Source organism: Phyllostomus discolor, chromosome 4 (assembly GCF_004126475.2).
Source record: "Phyllostomus discolor isolate MPI-MPIP mPhyDis1 chromosome 4, mPhyDis1.pri.v3, whole genome shotgun sequence".
Lineage (NCBI taxonomy): Eukaryota > Metazoa > Chordata > Mammalia > Chiroptera > Phyllostomidae > Phyllostomus > Phyllostomus discolor.
The window spans coordinates 39463621-39486287 of NC_040906.2; the positions used below are offsets into that span (position 1 = coordinate 39463621).

Sequence of the window (22667 nt, forward strand, 5' to 3'; positions counted from 1 at the left end):
TTCAAAAGTGATTTTAGTTATAGGAAAAGCCAGAAGTCCCAGGGCACCAAATCTGGGTTGTAGGGAACCTGAGTCATGGGGGTGATTTGATGTTTCACAAAAAGATGTGATGCATGAGCAGGCATGTTGTCACAATGAAGCTTCCAATCACTAGTTATCCATAGCTGCAGCCTTCTGAATGATCAGAATAGTTTCCACAAAGGTATATTCAAGCTTAACACAAAATTCAATGCAGATTCATTGCTCTACTTGCTCAGTCATTTTGAATGCAATGGCCACATAGTGCACATGCTCACTCACTGTTGCCCCCACTGACTAGTACAGTAAAGTCATCATTGTCCACACATGCTCATTCCAGTCCACTCTTCTTGGCTGCCAGGTTACATCAATGTTGTGCAAACTGTTCTCATTATGTTAATAATGGCTAGACTTTTTCTGGACAGACTGGATTCATGGAGAGAGAGAGGGGGAAGGAATGATGGTTGAATAAAGTGCCTTCACTTTGAAACTTCTTCACCTTGTTATATAGAAAGTGTAGATTGTCACTAGTTTATTTTGAAGTTTTTAAATTATATCTGTTAATAAAGAAACTAAGTAAATTCAACTTATATTCTTTTGGTTTCAATATGATTTTTTCCCTAATGTATAATGTTTTAATTTAACATCTAGCACTATTTAATTGATGGTAAAGTTAGGAGAATGGTAATAGGTATGTTAGTTGTTATTAGAATAAGAAAGTAGAAATGAAATTTAGTAAATCAAAACCATAGACCTAGGATTGGGTGGTGCTTATTTGGATAACTCTTGTGAAAACTTCTATTTCCATCATCTTCTTTCATTTCATGACCTGCTTTTTACATATTCTAGTTGTGGTTTCCTCCCCTGATAAAATGGGACAAATATCCTCCATCTTTATGTTACCAAGTGGCTATTTCCTGATTTCAATTTCATAGAGAGATTCCAGTAATATAGCCTCTTTGCTCCTACCTTATTACAGCTCTCTCCAGAACGTGGTAACAAAGCTCACAATTTGAAGTATTGGGACAAAGTCGCATACCTTGAAAATCTTAAGGGATTTGTAGGTTTAGAAGGCATGCAGTCACTGGATTCTGAACCTCCCTTCCCAAAACCCATTCTTACCCACAGATGCAGTTACAGATTACACACACACACGCACGCACACACACACCACGTGCACACATCCGGATTTAAGGATCTTGCTTCACAGGTTGGAGTCCTGTCTTCCTCACCTTTGGTCTGCCTCAGCGACTGCTCAGATTATGCACAAAATGAGCATTCGGGAAATGTTTGTGGAATTTTGTTGAACGTTAACTGTGGATCTGGGCTTTCTGAATAAACAGGATAATCTTAGCATTCAGAGCCCAAACTGTAACCGGGTTGTGCAAGTATCCTAATGCAATTCCAGAGCGCTGCCTGCGAGAAACCGGCAGAAGGAACGCCGAGATTTGACAGCTACGCCGGCGGCAGCGAGCTTTCACACCAACCAGTTGATTGGTAGAAATACTCCTCAGTCAGGAACGTCACTTCAGGAAGACGCGGAGGCGGGTGCAAACCGAGGAATCTACACCGATCCACACCTCCTTCACCAGCCAGAGCCTGGCGCAATGAACGCCGGGAAACCGTGGAGCACAGCCTCCGTCACCAAGGCAACCGGAGGGCCAGCGGTTGTCAAGGAGAGCAGCGGGCGATTCCGAGGGTCTCTCCCCGGCCGCCTGCGCCCGCACTCAGCCAGGATGATCCGCAGCGGCCCTACGGTCTCAAAAAAGAAAAAACACTTGAACCACCGCCTCAAGGGGCAACAGCGCTTGGCGCTGAGTAGCAGCATCTACCTCCTAAGAGAGACTGGCCCCACCGGCTTCCTGCTGAGAGAGGAGGAGCCGGAGAACAAGGATTTTCGAGTAACTACCACCCCCAACTGCCTCCCGCCTGGCCCACCCGCCGGCCTCCCGCTGCTGGGTCCCCCCAGGTTCACCCGCACGCAGCCGCCTGGCTGTGCTTGCTGCTACCCTCTGCCACCCCCCGCCCCGCGAGTGCTCCAGTCTCTAAAGATGCGCGTATTACAGAGGGAACTAGTATTTGTTAGACAAGCGTCATTATTGGAGCTTAGGGCTCCCAATTGCATCCAGCTCTTGTAAAATGGTGGCCCTTTGATCTCTGGGCTTGTAACAGTGAGACATTTTCTAAGAATGTACGGTTTGCTTTGCGTACTTTCAGGGAGTCATTGTTAGCAGTCACTAGCCCTGTAACAAACGAAATGAAGATTCTACAATCTGCATACTGTATATATATTTGCTAAATATCGCAAATCGTTTTTCTTCAGTCACTCTGAAGCTATGAGACTCTTAAGTATTTAAATTGTGGTGCCTTGGAAAGATCTTAATGAATAAAAATTACTTTTAATTTTGCTAAAAAGACCACAGATATTTTCAAATACTAGCATATCCTACTTTCTCGACTCAAACATCAGCCACCGCACTGCCTCTCAGTAGTTGACTTGGAAATTTGTAACTCAGCGTTATGCATTTTAAGTACTGGGTACAGGTCACTAATTTGTGCTTATTTACCTGTCCTTTTATCACTCTGTTGCTTACAACACAGTATTTAATACATGTTTTTAGCCAGTGTAGACTTGGCGAACAAAATTATTCTCCTTTAGCAAAATTAAACACCAGGTCAAGTGCACAAAAAATGAATCCAAAATCTAAAAAAAAAAAAAAAAGGTCTTTAGCTTCACTGCAAGGTAAAATTTCCTCAGTAAAAAATAATTATAGATTTTTAAAGCTTTTAAAAGTAGATTTTTTTCCACTTGCTTAAGTATATATCTTTTAAAAACAATCTTCACTAATAATGCAAGGTGTTAACCAAAGAAAAGAATATATTAAATGCAAAATCAGACTGGCATAGAGAAATAAGATGTCCCTCTAGATTATATTAAATGTTTCAGACTTACCTAAATTACTTCTTGAAATCTCTTTTAATTTAATTATCTATTAATTTAGTTTTACTCCAACTCTAAAAATTAACTGAAGTTTTTAAAAGTATGCGTTTTTCTTTTAAAGGTTTTTCTAGGAAATCCTCATGTTTGTAACTGTTCCACATTTCAGAAAAAAGGGGAGCTTTGTAAGCATATATGCTGGTAAGTGACTTTGTAATGAAGAGCTTCCACAAAGTAATATATTAGTATATTATATATTTTACCTTTTTCATAGTTTGAGTACTGCAAGATTAAAGAAATTTGGTGCTGGGAAAATATAAAGGTAATGTGATCATAGCTTATCAGTATACTTTAGGGCATCTTAAGTAAGATTTAAGTTGAAAAACATACTGTCATGTCTACATGTTTTGAATGTTAATGTTTTTAATAAGAAAAATCAATTTTAGGTTCTTATTATGTACAAATGTGAAATCTAACTTATATGACAGGAAAAAACTCCCTGATTGACATCATTGATAAGTGTGTGGTTTGTTATATATATTTTTTAATTTATTGTTTTCATTTTCAGTAAATATTTAACTATGAGTCAATCTTTCAAGATAGAAGGAGGACTTCACTGAACATTAGTTCTGTCAAATCTGAAATTTTTCCTCTAGTGTCAGAATCTGTTTGTAAGGGAATTCCAAAAATTAAAGAAAAAAACTATTTGCATTTAGTTTAACTCAATTCATTTTGTTTACCTACTATACTTACACCAACAATTCATTAATTATACTACTATAGAATGTGTATGATTGATATTTGAGAGAAAAAAATCAAACAAGAAATTAAGAAAACAGTGTGTATCTCATATTTCCAGTGCTTTTTACAGGTTAAAAATCTGTAATATCTGTTATTTCTTGTGCTTTTATTTACCAAATTATTTGTTTTATCAGTTTCTACTGAGTACCTACTAATGTAAGTTATTTACTCAAGTTAGCATAAAGATATAAAATATGGTCCTTTCAAAACTTGCAATTTGGTTTTATTATTATAATTACAATAGGTTTTTCCCATTTTTATTTGATACCAGCCACCTCAGGGCAAGGGCATTCTGTTCTGCTATTTACGTGATGTAAATCATTTGTTCCTGTATGTTAACTATGAATTAGGTGGAAATACAGTCCAAGTATTTAATATACTAAAATATATTTGATATGGTCAGTAAGAGTTCAATATATTGGGTTCTCCAAAGGGTCCATTTAGTTTTTTCTGTAAAATAAAAGACACTTTTTTCATTTTCATCAATAACTTTATTAATTTGGATATTTTGAGTAGGTTGACTATCTCCCGCAGGCTGTAACGTTGATTGTTCTCAATCAATGTCTTAATTTGATCATTATCAACTTCAACTGGTCTTCCTGACAGTGGAGCATCATCCAGCGAGAAATCTCCAGCACAAAACTACTTCAAACCACTTTTGACACATTCCATCAGTCACAGCACCTTCTCCATACCCTGCACAAATTTTCTTTTTTTTTTTTGCATTTCAGTTGTGTATTTACCTTTCTTGAAATAATAAAGCATAATATGCCAAAAATGTTGCTTATTTTCTTCCATCTTCAATATTTAAATGACTACACAAATTCATCAGTTTTGATGTTTTATTTAAACGCATGCTAATATGATAGCTCTCACAATAAAATCTAACAAAATTATTTCAAGTGAAGTTAAAGACAACCAACTGCTACCTTAGCCATCTTACAAAATCAAACTTTTTGGTCAACCCAACATATTTCCCACTTTAAAAAAATAGACGTATTCTATTTTTTGCCACATTCTAATTGGTGATATTTGAAAATATTTCTCTCATACATAATAATGGTATATATAGGAAAACAATCGTTTGCTACTCTATCCAGAAAAGTATTCCATTTCTAGGAGTAGGAGACTTCTGGGAAAGTTCAAAGAGGTACTGTGAATACCTGAATTTCCTCACTAGCCTCTCTCTGTGAAGGACTTTATATCATGAAGGAGTACATGGGCTCTCCCTGGCAGAGTCTCTTTACTGTAAATGTCTTTTGTTTCCATTTATCATACTTTTTTTACTTATGCTTATTTTAAAATGTAAATTTAACTACTGCTATAATAGAAAAACGGATGAGAGTTCTGAGTTTATCCCTACACATTCAGCAGTACAAATTCTATAATGTCATTCCTACTCTAAAACTAAAATGAAAAAAAAACCTTTTGAGGTTATATCAGAGATGAATGGGTTTTTTTGTTGTTGTTATTTTGTTTTTCTACCTGTGAATTTTAGGGTCTTGTTGAAAAGATTCAAGCTTCCAAGGAATCATGAATGTAAGTTATATGTGCTTTTATTTATTTTACTAATTTGAAGTTAGTAAATTTAATAATTTGTATTTAGACATATTCTAAGTTTAGATAGTTATTTTTTCTAGACAGTCTGACAACTGTCTATAGCCCAGTTACAATTAAGGCAGCTGGAACATTTTTCTTCACATTTAATAAAAAAAAGTAACTTCATATGGCATTTTCAAATTCAAAGGCACTTAATAAAAAAAAAGAGGTGAAACAATGGCCGATTATTCAGTAGAAAAAAATTCTCTCAGGGATTCTAAGGAAAAATTCACAGCTTTCTGTATTAAGTTATTTTAACTATGAGAAAAAAAAAAATTAGATACCAGAAATAGACAGTTGACATGACACATAATTTCATTCGAAAATGTTTACTGACTGAAGTGTTTATGCAAAAACATATACATTTTTTAAGGAAAATAGTTTTTATGTTGGTACTTAAAGTGAGTTTAAAATCAGGCATAGAGTTGTGTAACTTTAAATTCTAGAGCCCTCAAAAATAAAAAAGAAATATATTTTTAGTACAGGTTATTTAAATTTTTATACTTTATATTTAAGATATGTCATTATAAAAGTGTTCCCTATAGTCAGTTGAGTTATTTGACTTACACTACACCCATCAAAGAATTGTAACAGCATTTTAAATTTATTAATAAATGTTCATGATATACATAAAGCATTAAAGTGATAATCAGTTTTCATTTCTTTTAATTCAAATGGTATCAGTTCTATTTAGACAACTACATTTACCCCCAGCTATTATATAAGTACAATCACTGTAGCTATTTAAGTTATACTGGATAATAAATTAATAGCAGTGTTCCACAGGGATTTTTCTTTTTTTAATTTTTATTGAATTTATTGGGGTGCCTTTGGTTAATCAAATTATATAGGTTTCAGGTGTACAATTCCATAACACATCATCTGTATATTGTATTGTATGTTCATCATCCTAAGTCTCCTTGCATCACCATTTATCCCCCCTTTAACCTCTTCTACCTACTCCCAACCCCTTTCTCTCTGGGAATCACCGTACTGTTGTCATCTGTACCTATGAGTTTTTTCTTTGCTTAATCCCTTCACTTTTTCACCCAACCACCCAACCCCTCTCTCTTCTCACAGCTGTCACTCTGTTCTCTGTATCTATGAGTCTGTTTATATTTTGTTACTTTTTATTTTGTTTATGAGATTCCACATGTAAGTGAAATTGTATGATACTTGTCTTTCTCTAACTGGCTAATTTCACCTAGCATAATACTCTCCATGTCCATTCTTGCAGTCACAAAAGGTAAGATTTCCTTCTTTTTTACAACTGAGTAGTACCACAGCTTTTTTTCCATTTATCTACTGATGGGCACCTGGGCTGCTTCCAAATACTTGTTTTTGTAAATAATGCCATAATGAACATAAGGGTGTATATATTCTTTCTGATTGGTGTTTTGGAATTCTTAGGATATTATATTCCCCCAAGTAGGATCACTGTGGCAAAACTCAGTTCCATTTTTAATTTTTTGAGGTAACTCCATACTGCTTTCCACAGTAATTGCACCAGTCTGCATTCCCACCAATAGTGCACAAGGGTTCCTTTTTCTCCACAACCTCACCAACACCTTTTTGTTGATTTATTGATGATAGCCATTCTGACAGGCGTGAGGTGATATCTCATTGTGATTTTAATTTTTATTTCTCTGATGATTAGTGACATTGAGCATCTTTTCAGGTATCTATAGGCCATCCATGTGTCCTCTTTGGAGAAGCATCTATTCAGGTCATTTGCCAACTTTTTAATTAGATTTTATTTTATTTTTTCTGTTGAGTTTTATAAGTTCTTCATAAATTTTGGATATTAACCTCTTAACAGATGTATTGTGAATATGTTCTCCCATTCAGTGGGCTGCCTTTACATTTTGTTGATGGTTTCCTTTGCTGTGCAAAAACTTTTTAGTTTGTTTGATGTAGTCCTATTTATTTTTTTCTTTGATTCCCTTGCTTGGGGATATATATCGGGAATGCTACAAGAAATGCCCACAGTTTTCCTGCCTATGTTTTCTTCTAGGATTCTTATGGTTTTGAGTCTAACATTTAAGTCCTTAACCCATTTTGAATTTATTCTTTTGTGTGGCATAGAGAGGTGATCTAGTTTTATTTTTCTGCATTTATCTTTCTATTTTCCCAACACCCTTCATTGAACAAACTATCTTTAGTTCATTGCATGTTTTTGCCTCCTCTGTCAAATATTAATTGACTATAAAGGTGTGGGTTTATTTCAGGGCTCTTTAGTCTGTTCCATTGGCCTGTCTTTATGCCACCACCATGCTGTTTTGATTACTATGACCTTATAGTATAGTTTGATATCAGGTAATGTGATTCTTCCACCTTTGTTCTTCCTTCTCAAGATTGCTATGGCTATTCTGGGTCTTTTATGGTTCCATATAAACTTTTGGAATATTTTTTCTAATTCTGTGAAATATGCTACTGGTATCTTAATAGACATTACATTGAATCCATAGATAGCTTTGGGTTGCATGACATTAATGATGTTAATTCTTCATTCCCATGAACACAGAACGTGCATTTACTTATTTGTATCTTCTTCAATTTCTTTTGCACTCTTCTCTTACGCTACATAGTCTCTTAGAAATGTCTCCTTTTTTTTTAATGTCTCCAGCTGTTGCCATTATAACCAGTGATATCAACACACCAGTATTTCTACCTTCCTTATGGGCAGCTCAATTTTGGATGTCCCAATTGCATTTTAAATACTAGATTTCTCTCAGATATGCTCTGCTTTTGTATTTTCTACCTCACATATTGGCTTTCTTTTTTCTTTAGTCTGCAAAACTAGAAACATTGGGATTCTTAATTTTTCTTCTATTTTCTCTCACACATATTTAGTACCTCCATCATAAACAAATCCTGTTTATGTTGACATCCTACCTATTGTACTTGTCAATGCTGTTCTTATCTCTCCATCCTCAGTCTAACCATTGTTCAACTTTCATCAGCCCTTAATACTATTCTGTGTGGCTTCTTTGTTTCCAGCACTTTCCCTTTGTTGCTGCCTCCTTCACACTATGGACAAAAAGTTTTTTCTGGCTCTGGTGTGGCTCAGTGGATTGGGTGCAGTCCCACAAATTGAAAGGTTAATGGTTTCTCTTCCTCTCTTCCTCCCTCCCTTCCCATCTCTCCAAAAGTAAATAAATAAAATCTTTTTTTAAATAAATTTATTTCTGAAATGTCAATTACGCTCTTCTTCATCCTCTCTCCCAGTCACTTCATACACAGTTATTAGATTGCATAATTTTATACAGATTTGTTTGATTCTCTGTTATTCCATTTTATCCTTTGAAAGTTAATGTCCTCTGCAAAGTGTTAGTTTCTGTGCATTATGTTCCATGTCATTTTCGTAAGCCACCTATGCTGGGGCCATGTAGGAGAAATATAATGTGAGTCATGTATGTAATTTTCTAGTAACCATGTTTATCATTATTTTTTTAAAAAACAGGAAATCAATTTTTTAAATATATTTTATTTTAATGTAGTACATCAAAATACCATGATAACATGTAATCAGTCTAAACATGATGAGATATTTAATGCTTTTTTATGCTATTTTCAAAATGTAATGTGTACTCTATGCTTACAGCATGTCAATTCAGACTCTATATTTTCATTAGAAATACTTAAGATCTGCATTTAGACTTCATAAGATATTCAGTTAAAAATAGATTCATATAATACCCAAATTGTTACACATATAAATTTTCTAACAACTATAGATGATCAGTTATCCATTTATGTTTCTCAAAACAAAATTAAAAATTCAGTTTTTCAGCCACATTAGCCACATTTCAAGTACTCAATAGCCACATATGGCTAGTGGCTACTACATTGGATAGTGCAGACCTATCCAATTATTCAACAAATATTTATTGGACTACGTGTTAGTCAGAAGTTCTGCTAGGTGGTTTTTATAAGTGATATCATATAAACTATGAATATTCAGATTTTTCATCTATAAAAGTAGCAATGTTAATATAAATCAATGTATTTATGTTGTATGATTTTTGGTATTTGTTGAAAGCAGAAACTGCCTTATTCTTTTTATAAATATAAATATCAGTGCACAATAGGGAATTTTTGAATGCTTAAAATTAATTCCATATATCAAATTTTAAAGCTTATATTTCCTACTAAAATAGAAGATATTTTATATCTCCTATATTGAAAAGAAGTTTCAATTAGGCAACTAGGAGAAAATTCTTTGTGCACAACTATACATAGAAAGTAGAAGTCTTAATGACCTTGAAATTTATCATTTCAATGAAAGCTAGAACAAACATACATGAAAATTAAAGTAATTTAAAGAAAGCCATAAACAGTTATTCATTAGAATATGTAAGTATCTACAAAAGTGTGGAGGAGATGGTTACTAGTAATGAAGGAGGAGTCTTTTAAAAATCATTCATAGATTCTTTTCTAAAACAAATCTGGAACAATTATTTGCACCCTAGTATTGCATATCAGAAACTTGAGACTAAGTTTTATTTTTGAAGACCTACAAAAATGAATACACAGGAATTATATATCAGTTTGAACACTGAGTATTCTTTCCCATCAGCCAACAAATTATTTCCCAGCAAAACCTAGGTGTATCATCTAATAATTTCTTCTAAATGTCTAGCAAAAACCATCTGTTTCTTTTTAAATTAAATATTTATAGATAAAATAAAAACTGTATTAAAGGAAAGTTTTTACAATTCCCACCACAAATATATAGTAAATTTTTTATTTTCCTTTTTGACTTTGTATTTCTGTATACCTAATAGTCTATGGGAATTCTGTTTCCTGCTTTTCGTTTCTACTTGTTATTTTCTTTGTAAATGAAGCTTTTTATTCTTTCAATTATTTCTTTAGCCTAAAATCTCATTAATTGGATCTCAGAGCAAAGGTATTAGTTATTATTGAGATATAATTGACGTATAACATAATATTAGTTTCTGGTGTATAATACAATGATTCAATGTTGTATATATGCAGCAAAATTATTACTACAATACATCTAGTTAATATCCATCACCACACATAGTTATAAATCTTTTTCTTGTGATGAAGAATTTTAAGATATACTTTCTTAGCAACTTTCAAATATACAATACAATACTATTAGCTATATTCACCATGAATTTTGTATTTTATAACTGCACATTTGTACGTTTTGACCACCTTCATCAACTTCTCCCACCTCCCAGCCTCTGCTTTTGGCAACCACCAATCTGTTCTTTGTGTCTATAAGTTCAGGTTTTGGGGTTTCGGGTTTTTTAAGTATTAATACTTTTAAGTATGCTACACATATGTATTGCCAAGTTGGTCTTTAAAATTCTTTTGCTGATTTACAATTTTGGCAATATATCAATTTTCTGCTAGTTTTGTTTGTTTTCTGGACATATGTAACCATGTTAGTTATACATATAATGAAAGAGATAAACAACATATTTAAGTCTCCAAAAAAATTAAAGACATAGAAATATTTTGAAATAGTAATGATATTTCTATAACACAGGAAAAATAATTTAGTCACACAAAGTGAGAATAAAATACCCGATACAAGTACCAGATACAAAGTAATTTATTCATACTTAGTAAATTAAATTAGAAAATGGTTTCCATTTTCCCATGCATCTAACATAGAAGATTAAGGTGCTCGAAATAACTTCTAAAATACAAAAAGAAATAGCATAAGGAAATAAAATATAACATTTTATGTATTTATTATTCTTATTCATTAGGTTATATTTTGTATCTGCACCTCATTCTTGTTTTAACTCACCGTTTCTTGATATTAATGGAATTAAATGTCTTCTATCGTCTTCTTTTACTATTTGTACTTCATGTATGAGTTCTGTGAACTTCGGCTATTTATTTATTGGGAAAACTACAAACTCTTACTAGATATAGGAATTACCCTTCTTTGTAAATATTTTCCTAATGTTGTAATTCTTTTTTTATATGGCTTTCTTAAGTGCTGTTATACATATGGATTTTTTGAGTTCTTGAATATGGTCATTTTTACCTTTTACATGTATTGCTTCAATACTTTGAAAGTTTTCCTTCTTCCATAGTATTGATAAATAGTCTTTGGGAGGTTTTTTCTACTAGTTTCTTTTTTTTTTTATTGTTCATTATGGTATCCATATGTAGTTGTGTTAGTATAAGTGGAGGTTGGTATTTGGTTTGAGTTAGTTATTTTTTTCCATTTTGCTTCCCAGTTATCTCAATATCAGTTACTGGGTAGTGTTGTTTTCATCCTTGTTTCATAGTGACTATTATTCAATGAGCTCTGTTACTTATTGTTTTGTAATAAATTGTGATGTCTCATAAGACTAGCTGTAGCCCTGGCTGGCGTAGCTCAGTGGATTGAGCTCGGGCTGGGAACCAAAGTGTCCCAGGTTTGATTCCCATCCAGGGTACATTCCTGGGTTGCAGGCCAGAACCCCCAGCAACCGCACATTGATGTTTCTCTCTCTCCCCCCTCCCTTCCCTCTCTAAAAATAAATAAAATCTTAAATATATATATATATATTAAAAAAAAGAATTCTTAAAAAAAAAAGACTAGCTGCCTTGCTCTTCTCTTTAAAAGGACATTCTTTCATAGTCCCATACATTAATTTTTTTCCAAATTAATTTGAAAAGAGTTTGTTTCTCCCTTTTATTCCCCAAATCATGCTATACCATGCAAAACAGTTTGTGACAAACTTCTCCCATGAGCTTCTATGTTTCAGTATTTCTCCTGACTTACAGAATCTTTGTTCTCAAAAGCACAATCTTTTACTCTTCATTTTCCTCCCCATTTTTAAGGAGCAGATGTTGCTGTGTCTCTGTGACAAATAGCCCTCATCCTCCAAAGTGATTGTTAATTAAAGTCTGATGCCCTCCTACATCCCACCTGCTACACCTCCTCAGACAGGGAACAGAGATTTCTCTATTGAAATGTAACTGTTGTTTTCAGTATTTTCAGTGTTTGAGAGTTACCAGGAAATGAAGCTTTTTCATTATCCTGCAAATAATTTAAATCTATATGTATTAAAGAATGTATACCAATAACAGCTGGTATTTAAATTATGGCATGTTTAGGAAAGGGAAAGGAAAAGAAGCATGAGGATAGGCGAGAAAATAAAGGAATCTTGGATGCCCTGATCAAAACTATATGCACTTAGAATACAATTTCTTATAAACACAGCAGGATGGAGAAAATTCAGAATTCAAAGAATGTACATATCAAGGGTACAGGCCAATATAGTTCCTAATAGATTGTCCTGAGGAATATTTAGTAAAACTGTGAAGGATGCGGCAGCCAACATACTCTTTTAGGGTCATAAAAATGAGACAAGAGAACAGGCACAATTATTTGAGTCTTGCTCTCCTTTTATATATTAATCTAACAAATACTAATTACATTAATATTACTCAAGTACCCCTACTTCCCTTTATGTATCCATGCCCCGTTTCTTTTGATATTTCTGAATGTTGATAAAATACTTGTTCATGGAAAAGTGAACAGATCAAAATGTAAGACATAATTATAACACCAATCCAAGGATGAACACTATCACACTATCATAAAATTAATAATCCAAAACCCTTATAATGCACTAGTTGCATTGACCATATTTAGTGAGAAAAAATTAGGCAACTTCCATTCTTTTTATAAGACTCTTTTCTGACCATTTAGCTCTGAAAGGACTACAAAAAAATTAGTAAAGTTGAATGTAATAATTCAACCAAAACTGTCTTTCTGATATTTGAAAGAAAATGTTAACTTTCAGCATAAATTGTTCCAGTTTTATATCTTTAATTTTGCTACTGAATTTTAATACTTTGGGATTTTTTCACTAGATGCACTGAAGTTAGGTCTCATGGAAGGAGAAATCAATGACTTGCTTCAGGGAATACATCAAGTTAAAGTTCCCCAAAAAATAGAAAATGATGAAAACTCACATATTGAAGAAGATGGGTACATTAAACAGAAGGAAATTGACTCAGATGATATCTGCTCTATTTGTCAAGAAATACTTTTAGAAAAAAGGCTTCCTGTCACTTTTTGCAGGTGATTTTTTAAAAATAAAACTTATGAAAAAATCTAATTTAATTTTTATAATTTATTCCCTTATGAGACATGTTGATAGAGAAACAGTATATATTTAAACAACTGTGTTTAATTGGTCTTCCTTTGCTTCCTAACCTACAGGTTGTGAGAGGTCCTGCTCTTACTTTAAATATTTCTGGGCTACATTTTAAACGGCGACAATTAAAACATAATTCCATTTTATTCCTCTTCTCACTTGAAGTGTATTAAAGTGGAATAATTTTTTACATTTCTGTTTTAACATGTGAACACATGCCATGGTATAGAGTAGTTACAAAGAGTTTTTGAAAGTAAAGATTGTTTTACTTTAAATGATAAAAATTCTTTTCCATTTTTCTGGACTCTATTTTTAAAATTAAATCATTTAAAACTTCACACTAATGTTTATTGAGAGTGTCATAGTCAACTGGTCAATGCACTTGGACTTGCAAACTTTGGAGCAACTGTTTGCTATTGAACTTTTTCATTCTTCTTTTTATTCCTAATCATTTGCCTAAATTTTCATCCACATTGTAGTATTTCAAATGACTGTTTTTATTTTATATTTAAAATGTATTAACTATTTCCCCAAATATTATTTCTCTCGGTAGATATTTATTGGGTGCTACCACATACTGTGTGATTTCTAGAAAAAATAAGGTGATGCCCTGCCTTCAGTGATGCTTTTTATTTAGAAAGCAATTAGGATTGTTATAATGTTCTTTTTTGTTAAGATTATTGCATTCTTACTTTACAAATGAAAAGTATTTTAGTGCTGAATTTTTTTTACCACAATTTTATTAAAATGGGGGGATTTCTTTGGAATTCTGATGTACTAAATTAAATTAATGAAAATAGATTAGGTAGATAAGAGAAGATACAATATGTGTTTACATATGTAATCAAGCTATATCTAGAAAATCAGTCTATTTTTATGGGAAATAAAGATGATAGCAGAGAAAATTTTATTTATATAATATATATAACTTTGCATTTACAAATGGTAATATTATTTCATTTTAACAGGCTTGGCTGTGGCAATAATATGCATATAAAATGCATGAAGATCTTAGCTAATTATCAGGATACAATATCAAACACTTCTATGTTGAAATGTCCTCTGTGTAGGAAAGAGTTTGCACCACTAAAACTTATTTTGGAGGAATTCAGAAACTCTAGCAAACTTGTGGCTGCAGCTGAGAAAGAGCAACTGGACAAACAACTTGGAATTCCCTGTAATAACTGTAAACAATTTCCAATTGAGGGAAAGTGTTATAAGTAAGTGGCATCAGTACAATTATGAGCGAGTATTTTTTTTTAACTTTAGGAAACTTTGAGCATCAAAGTACCAGTCATTGAGCCTGCCTTCTTCCTTTCCTCCTTTATATAGTGTGTTTTCTTCATTGCTGGGCATTTATTAGGATTTCCAGTCCAGTGATTTATGTCATCCCAGTACCTCAGATCATCAATTGTTTTATTTTTTTCCCTTATACATGCACATTGGCTTTGCACTCCTGTCCAGATTGAGAGTCTGAAATAGTATCCTGGCTTGGAAGTTCTGGACACGGGCTTTGTGAATTTGTCCTAGATGAATTTCCAAGCTCAGAGCATTGCTAGACAGACTGCTCACCCTCTGTAACTTCCTTCAAACTACTAATTAGATCATTGCCAAAATCATTGCCTAGGTTTGAGCCAGAGGGATATTGACTAGATTGACTGAATATTTAATCAAGTTCCCCTGTTCCAAATAGCAGCGGGTGCATTATTTTGTTTTCTTTTTTGTCTTATGCCTCAACAAGATACTTATTAGAGAAACAATTTCCATTACTTTCATGAATAATCCCCAAACTTCCCCATAATTGCTCTGCTTGGGAAATTGTGCTTTCTTAATTAAAATTTTAAGTTAACTGTGTGTTAAGAAGAAAATGTTTTATTTCAAGCTTAAATATTCTGTTAAAATACATCAGTTTACTTTACGGTCTTCCTGGAATTACATAATGAGTCCAATAGACATATTTTTAAACCTGCTCATAAAACCATGAAACTGTTTGTATCCCCCTAACCTTTCTCTTTTGAACTCTTCCAGTCCTTTTTCTCTCCATGTGTCACATAGAAGAGAATTAACTAGACCACCATTAGCAAAAGTCTTTATTGGAAAACAGCTGGCCTGAGAAGGCTACGAAGGAATATTTCACTTGAGGAGGAAGGGCAGAGTGTTTACACAGGTTTAGCAGGAGGTGTTCAGCTAGTTTGAGGAATGTTAGTTAAAGGGGTTTTAGAAAAAGGGAAAACTCGTATCTGGCATTGGAAGCCATTGTTTGAGTGATTTAATTTTTTCAAGAAGAGTAGATCAGAACAATAAGGAACTAAGGTCACAGGCAAAAAAATAAATGTTCAGAGGAACAGCTGTGGGGGATAAGGACACACAAAAGCCACAGTGTAAACCTCTCCATCTTTCTAGTAATATGTTCCTCAAATGGTTAATGTGTAGTTTTAGTAGATGATTTGAAATCTTGCTTTTGAGTATTTTGTTGATGACTATGTGTATATTCCTCTGTCACTCTGAGCTGACTGCTCTTTCTGTTCTCATCATAGATGATTCTTCTTACGACCCCTCAATACAGGCTTTCCCCACTATTCCGCTCCCTGTCGGACACTGTGTACACTCTCCTTCAAGAGTAACTTCTCTTGGGTTTAACGAACAATCATTCACCTCTGTATCAAACCTCTGTTACAAATTAAAGAATAAATTTCTACCATTTTTGACTTCATTAACTTCCATTTCCTCAAATACTAACATATCAGTCATTGGTCTAAAAAACCTATTTCCAGTAGTTTTTGGAATGGATTGAGTAGGAGACAAGATAAACTGGAAAGGTTTTCAGGTCCTTCTTAGAGTTTTACATTATAGCTACTTATCTTTTCAGAAGCTAATACCAAAAATATCATAGATATGTGAAAATATAGAAATGCTTAACTTTTGGTAGCCAGCATAATTTGTGTTATTAAATTAATTGTACCATTGCTCTCACTGATTAATGTTAATTGCTAAGAATCTTCCCTGTATGTATAAACAGTAATAATGAATAAATTAGCACTTGCCACTTCTAAGATGACTGAAGGGCATAGTTTCCCAGATTTCTCATGGAAATCGTCTTCTAAAGCTTAGGTAAGTTGAATAAGAAAATAAGTTTATTTGCTCAGAATATTACCTTATTGGTGAATATTGCTACAAGTAGATTAGTATTCTCTGCTGTAGCAAAATTTTTATAAATGATACAAATCTGCAAGTGAACTGTTGTAGAAAGTGAAGTTTGTTTTAAATATGTCAATAATTTTTATTGAAAACTTTATATATATGTGTGTATATATATATGTGTGTGTATATATATATATCCCTCTTTCCATTTTGTGAGGAGAGAGGATGTAATACAATTCCTGTTTTCAAGAAGTATCCTGCTAAGTATAACTCTAGCATTCATGAGACAATTGGAAAACAACTGGATAATTAAATGATAGAATACCTAAGAGGCTGTTGATTCCATGGAAATTTAGAGAAACAGATAAATGAAAACTGAAGCACCCCAGGAAGACATTATGGAAGAGATATGTGGTAGGCAAAATAATGCCCTCCCAAATATGTCTCCATCCTAATGCCCAGAACCTGTATGTTTGCTTACATGTTATAGGGCAATTAAGATTTCAAATGGAATTATGGTTGCTAATCATCTGACTCTGAAATAGATTATCCTGGATAACCTGGGCCTAGGATAATCCCAAGGAGTCTTAGAAGTGGAAGAAGGAAATAAAGAAGAGAGTCAAAGGGAAATGTAACTATGAAAGGAAGGCACAGAGAGATGCTGTATTGCTTGTTTTGAAGATGAAGGAAGATAAGCTAAGAAGGTGGGCAGTCTCTAGAAGATGCAAAGGACAAGGAAAGAGATCTGTCTAGGGCATCTAAAACATGCAACCTTGCAAACCCCTTGATTTTAGCCCATTGAGACCCATGCCAGACTTCTATTTCACAAAACAAGAAAATAATAAATAGGTACTGTTTAAGCTGCTCAATGTATTGTAACTTGTTCCAGTAGCAATAGGAAACTGATACAGGGTGAGGCATTTAGGATGGGTTTGTCATATCTGCAGAGTCCCCAGGAAATTTTGGCCAGAATTTTTCATCAAAAACCATCAAAATAATTGGGTTCTTTCTTGTATGTTTTGCATTTTTTAGGTGTACCAAATGTACAGAATATCATTTATGCCAGAAATGCTTTGATAGCTGCTGCCATCCTTCCCACTCATTTACATTTCGTGAGGTACAGTATGCATTTTGAATTTCATATAGTATTTGTCCTATTATAAAATGAATCTGAGAATAATGAGAACAGATAACACTCTGGAATAGAGTTAAGTGAATTTTAGTAAAAACCAAAGACCATAATTTTGGGGAAACTCTTTTTCATAAGGATGTACAAGGCAGCCAGTTCTTAAATTTGTAATTTTAAAATCCAACACAATAACATACATGATAATATTATACATAAATCATAAGCCATTAAGCTTGAAGATTCCTTTTTAAAAGACTTCAACATTACCAATTGACTTATCACATCATGTTATTGATATGCAGCCTTTAATCCACAAAATAAAAATTTTTATGATTTGCAAAGTAACATATACTTTTTACCTATCACAGAAGAGAAATCAAAGGTGGAAATCAGTAGAAAAAAGACCAAATCAAGTTGTAAATATAGATATTAAAAATGATGTGGAAGAACAGATGCCACACTTTCAAGAAAAACAAGGGTGAGATTCTAAGTGAAATTTATATTTCTTGTAGGACTTGGGATATTTATATAATTTCATTCATTTCCTTATTCAATCAATATGAATTGAGCACTTATTATATACTAGGTGACATTACTGTGTGTGAGTGAAGAGCAAGGCTCTGGAGTCAGGCTGCTTAAATTCAAGCCTAGTTACAACCACAGGCTGCCTGTGTGACTCTTGGGCTAGTCATGTCACTTCCCTCTGCCATATTTTCTTCATCTTTGTAAGGGGGATAATTCTAAAACCAGCCTCCCAGGGATTTTATGAATATGAGATGGATTAAAACACACAATAAATATTCAAATAATGTTGTCTATAATTATTATTAATTCTACCAGAAATTGTACTGGGTATTAGGGAAATAGCAATTTCCTCAATAATTAATGATCATCTTAATAAATGTAAAATTAAAACTGACAAGTGATAAAAAGAAAAAATAGATAGGGATTTGAGATTTGCTTTGAAATAACTGGCTTCTAGGGGAAGGAAGTCTCTTCTGCCTCATTCCCTCTCTCCTCCACCCCCTTGAAGGAAGAGTACTAAGCAGATTGATTGTATTTCAGAACACAGATTGGACTATTTGCTAGTGGACAGGCTTCAGACCTGATCTACCAAGTTATCTTAGTGAGCTGGAATATTTAACATGGCTTACTGTATACCTTCCTATCAGATGACAGAATAGATTGGGTTGTATTTTTCTAAAAAAATAAAAATTTTTTTAAAAGCTTACATGTTAGCTCAGACTGCAGTAATTTGAGTATGTGGTTCTCATCAAAATTCTGTTGTTTCATTTACATTAAAAAGCACAAGTCAAAAAAAATCAGGTTAGTATTTTTATTTGAAATGACTAAATTTTGTTCTTTAAGAAGTTGATGTTAAAGTTGAATCCATCGTGTTCAGGATCAATAACAATCGATTTTTTAAAACTTCATATGTGTGAGATTTATTATCTTCAGAAGAAAACATTGGGTTTATATGCATTGTTTATATGGAGGTTATTACCTGTGCTATTGATTACTTCCTGATGTATAATCACATATGAACATTCATGTCTCTGCTTATTCTCATTCAGCCAGGTTTACACACCAAAACATGTGGTAAAGTCACTGCCTCTCTTAGTGATCACAAAGAATAGTATGCTGCTTGCTCCAGGCTACCAGTGTCGACTTTGTCTGAAGGCATTTTGTCTTGGTCAATATGTAAGATTGCTACCATGTACTCACAAGGTAGAAGTCGCATTTTACTTTGACTTTCCCTGTAGGGCCAGTGTTTACAAACAAAGTGACAAAGCCTTTCACTTTTTAGTTGTGTTACTTGCAGATGTTGAAACTGAACAGTACGTGCAGAGGAGCTGCAGCAGCCACCACTGACAGGGCAGCTTTGCCCCCTAAGGATGGGTTCCTACTGATGAGGACTCGTTTCTGTATACACTATCTGGGAAAGATAAAATGGCCTTTTAAGTTAGTCTTTTATCTACTTTAGTTAACGGTAAAAAAAGGAAATGCTTATAGAATACAAAATTTTTCATGTATTTTTCTGATTCTTTGGATGAAACATGCTTAATTTAACATCATTTATTGTTTTAAATGAACTCACTGGAATCAAAGTCTTCGTTGCTTGATCACTGTGCAGTTGGTAACCAGGTTTTCTCTGAAATAAACTTGTTTCTTTTTTAATTTTACTTTTCAATTACAGTTTACATTCAACATTATTTTTCAATTAGTTTCAAGTGTGCAGCATAGTGGTTAAATGGTGGTTAATAATCATATACTTTACAAAGTGACTCCTCTCTCGATATTCCCAGTACCCACCTGGCACCATACATAGTTAATAAAATATTATTGACTGTATCCCCTATGCTGTACTTTACATCCCTGTAACTATTTTGTAACTACCAATATGGAAAGAAACACACTCATAGATGCAGAGAACAGACTGATGGTTGCCAGAAGGGAGGGGCATGCCTGGGGGACTGGGTGACAAAGGTGAAGGAAGTAAGAAGCACAAATTGGTGACATGAAATTGTTTCAATAAATAATAGCTATAGAGTCACTCTTAGCTGAACTCTGATAGTCTTTCTTCCCAAGAATGTGATCAATTTTATATCTTATCATCATCAGATCAATTTTCTTTTTTAATAATTTCTAAAATATTTTTTTAATTTTAATCATTGTTCAAGTACAGTTTTCTCACACTCCCAGTCCAGCCCACCCACCCAACCCTCCCCACTTCCCTCCCATTACCACCCTCCCCCTAGTTTTTGTCCATGTGTCCTTTAAATTTGTTCCTGTGATTTTTTAAATAATTTCTAAATGTTTTTTTTTAATTTTAATCATTATCAGATCAATTTTCAACTTGAGTTGGTTATGATTTTTTATTATTTAATAATTTTTATTTATTAGAGACAGTGAAATTAATGGCTTGAATAAGTAGTTTTAAGTGAAATTACAAAAATCATATCCATAGAAGGCTTTCCATTTTAATGTTGAAAATGGACATACTAATATAGGTATATTATATTTTATGAAAATAAAATACTTATAATACTGTAAGCTATGCCACATTCGTAATGGTTTTACCATTTTCAAGAAACTTATAACCCATAACCAATAACATTTAAGAGAACCTCTTCAAAATATTTACATAAAACTAGATAAATTATACTTACCTTCCATTTTTGCTAGTTTGATAGTAACACAATAATGTAACAGGAAAATTTACATAGATAATATACATTATAAACAAGATAGTTATACCCCTGATTAACTTACAACCTTTTCTTTTAAGTTTCATAGGAAATGTATTGATAATTGGTTATTCTACAAGTGCAATTCATGCCCTCTTGATGGACAAGTTATATATAATCCTTTAATCTGGAAAAATTTAGCAGCGAATGGATGTGTACCTCACTCTGTTTCAAACACAGCCATCAGTCATCTGTCAAAACAAGAAGAATCAAGACTTTTTATTCCTGGTACTGGATTAGTCTTAAAGCAAAATAGACTCGGAATTTTACCTAGCATCCATCAACGTAATTCTGCAACATTGAATTCACCTCAAAGTTCCTCAGATACCAATCAGAATATAACAATAGATGATCCACATTCTATCAAATTAGATGATTCAAATTTAAGAAAATTAATCTATGAGTATAAAATTAGCCAACATTTCCCCAGGTATCTTCAAGATTTGCCCACTAGAAATGTTGGGAGAATATTATCTCAGACATTTTTTCCTTCTATTGCTCCCAAGCATGTATCGCAGTGGAAGAGAAGGCACATGTATCAAGGGAAAGTGCCACACTGGTCAAAGCCAGAAGATGACCAAAGGCGGTAAATATATCAACCACAATTTAAAGAAGATTCTTGGTACTAAAATGAAAGAGTAAAATAGGAGACCAAATACTTCCAGAAGATTTAAGTCTTATTGTCAATTGGGGTACAACTAAGTCAGTCTGACTAAAAAGCTTGATAATTGTATGGGGAAAAAACAAAAATGCCATCTATCAAGGTCTTTATCTCATCCTTTAAATAAAAATGTCCTGAGCTATATTTAACATTGGAAGTTTAGTTACAAAAATATACTTTAGATTAACATCAGAATTTTTTAATATTTGGATATTGAACATAAAATATTTTATTTGTAGAACATAAAACACTATGTACTTTTGACTAATGTATATAAAGTTCTCTGTTGTCATTTTGCTTACCTGTCTACACTTAGGGGAAATTAGCCCACTCCTTATAAGACTTAAGGCATTAGGTATCTTGATGAGTATGTTCAGTATGTTATTAACTATGAATAATTTTTAGAACTTTTATATCTGATTTTACACTGATTAAAATAATTATTATTGCTTAATTTAAGGAAATATATTTTCCTTGCATCGAATCATTGTTTTCAAACATTCTACCTGATAACATATAATGGGATTCTTTCCATGTACTTGTGTGATTTTTGCACTTTTTTATAGTAATAATCATATAGGTATAATATGGGAGGGAGGAATCGGGGAGGGAGGTGGGGATGTCTAGGGTAGGGGGAGAAGTGGGGGGAAAAGGCAGACAGCATACTTGAACAACCATAAAATCTAAAAAATGGGAAAAAATTAAAAATAAATTTTAAAAACTTTTTAAAAATAATAATCACCACAAACCTATAAGTAAATCCAGATGGTAGTTTTCTATTTCCTTAGTTTTCTTATATATGAAATAAAAATAAAATATACCTATAATACCATATGTGCATTTATAATGGTTTTTAAGTACTGGAAAATTTCCTAATACAATCAATATTAAAGGACCTATGTTTTAAAAACAGCTCTATTTCCAAAATAATTAACCATTGTTTTAAAATGTTCACTTTATACAGGAGAGTTAACATATCCTTATGGCAAAA

General features: G+C 33.1%; 1 protein-coding gene across 4 annotated transcripts; it reads left to right on the plus strand.

Moving 5' to 3' along the window:
* The first annotated feature begins 847 nt into the window (after positions 1–847).
* Positions 848–21989, plus strand: ZSWIM2 (zinc finger SWIM-type containing 2). Of its 4 annotated transcripts, none has more exons than XM_036023209.1 (9): positions 849–1919; positions 3081–3157; positions 5256–5296; positions 13211–13421; positions 14466–14717; positions 17671–17755; positions 18136–18245; positions 19342–19495; positions 21065–21202. In XM_036023209.1, exons 1-9 carry the CDS (start codon positions 1626–1628, stop codon positions 21074–21076), a joined length of 1236 nt encoding a protein of 411 aa, XP_035879102.1. In that variant the 5' UTR covers positions 849–1625; the 3' UTR covers positions 21077–21202. The 4 variants fall into 4 exon arrangements, with proteins under 4 accessions (XP_035879103.1, XP_035879102.1, XP_035879100.1 ...); XM_028510532.2 differs by having other exon boundaries at positions 1087–1919; positions 21057–21989; XM_036023210.1 differs by lacking the exon at positions 19342–19495 and having other exon boundaries at positions 848–1919; positions 21057–21285.
* Positions 21990–22667: the final 678 nt, after the last annotated feature.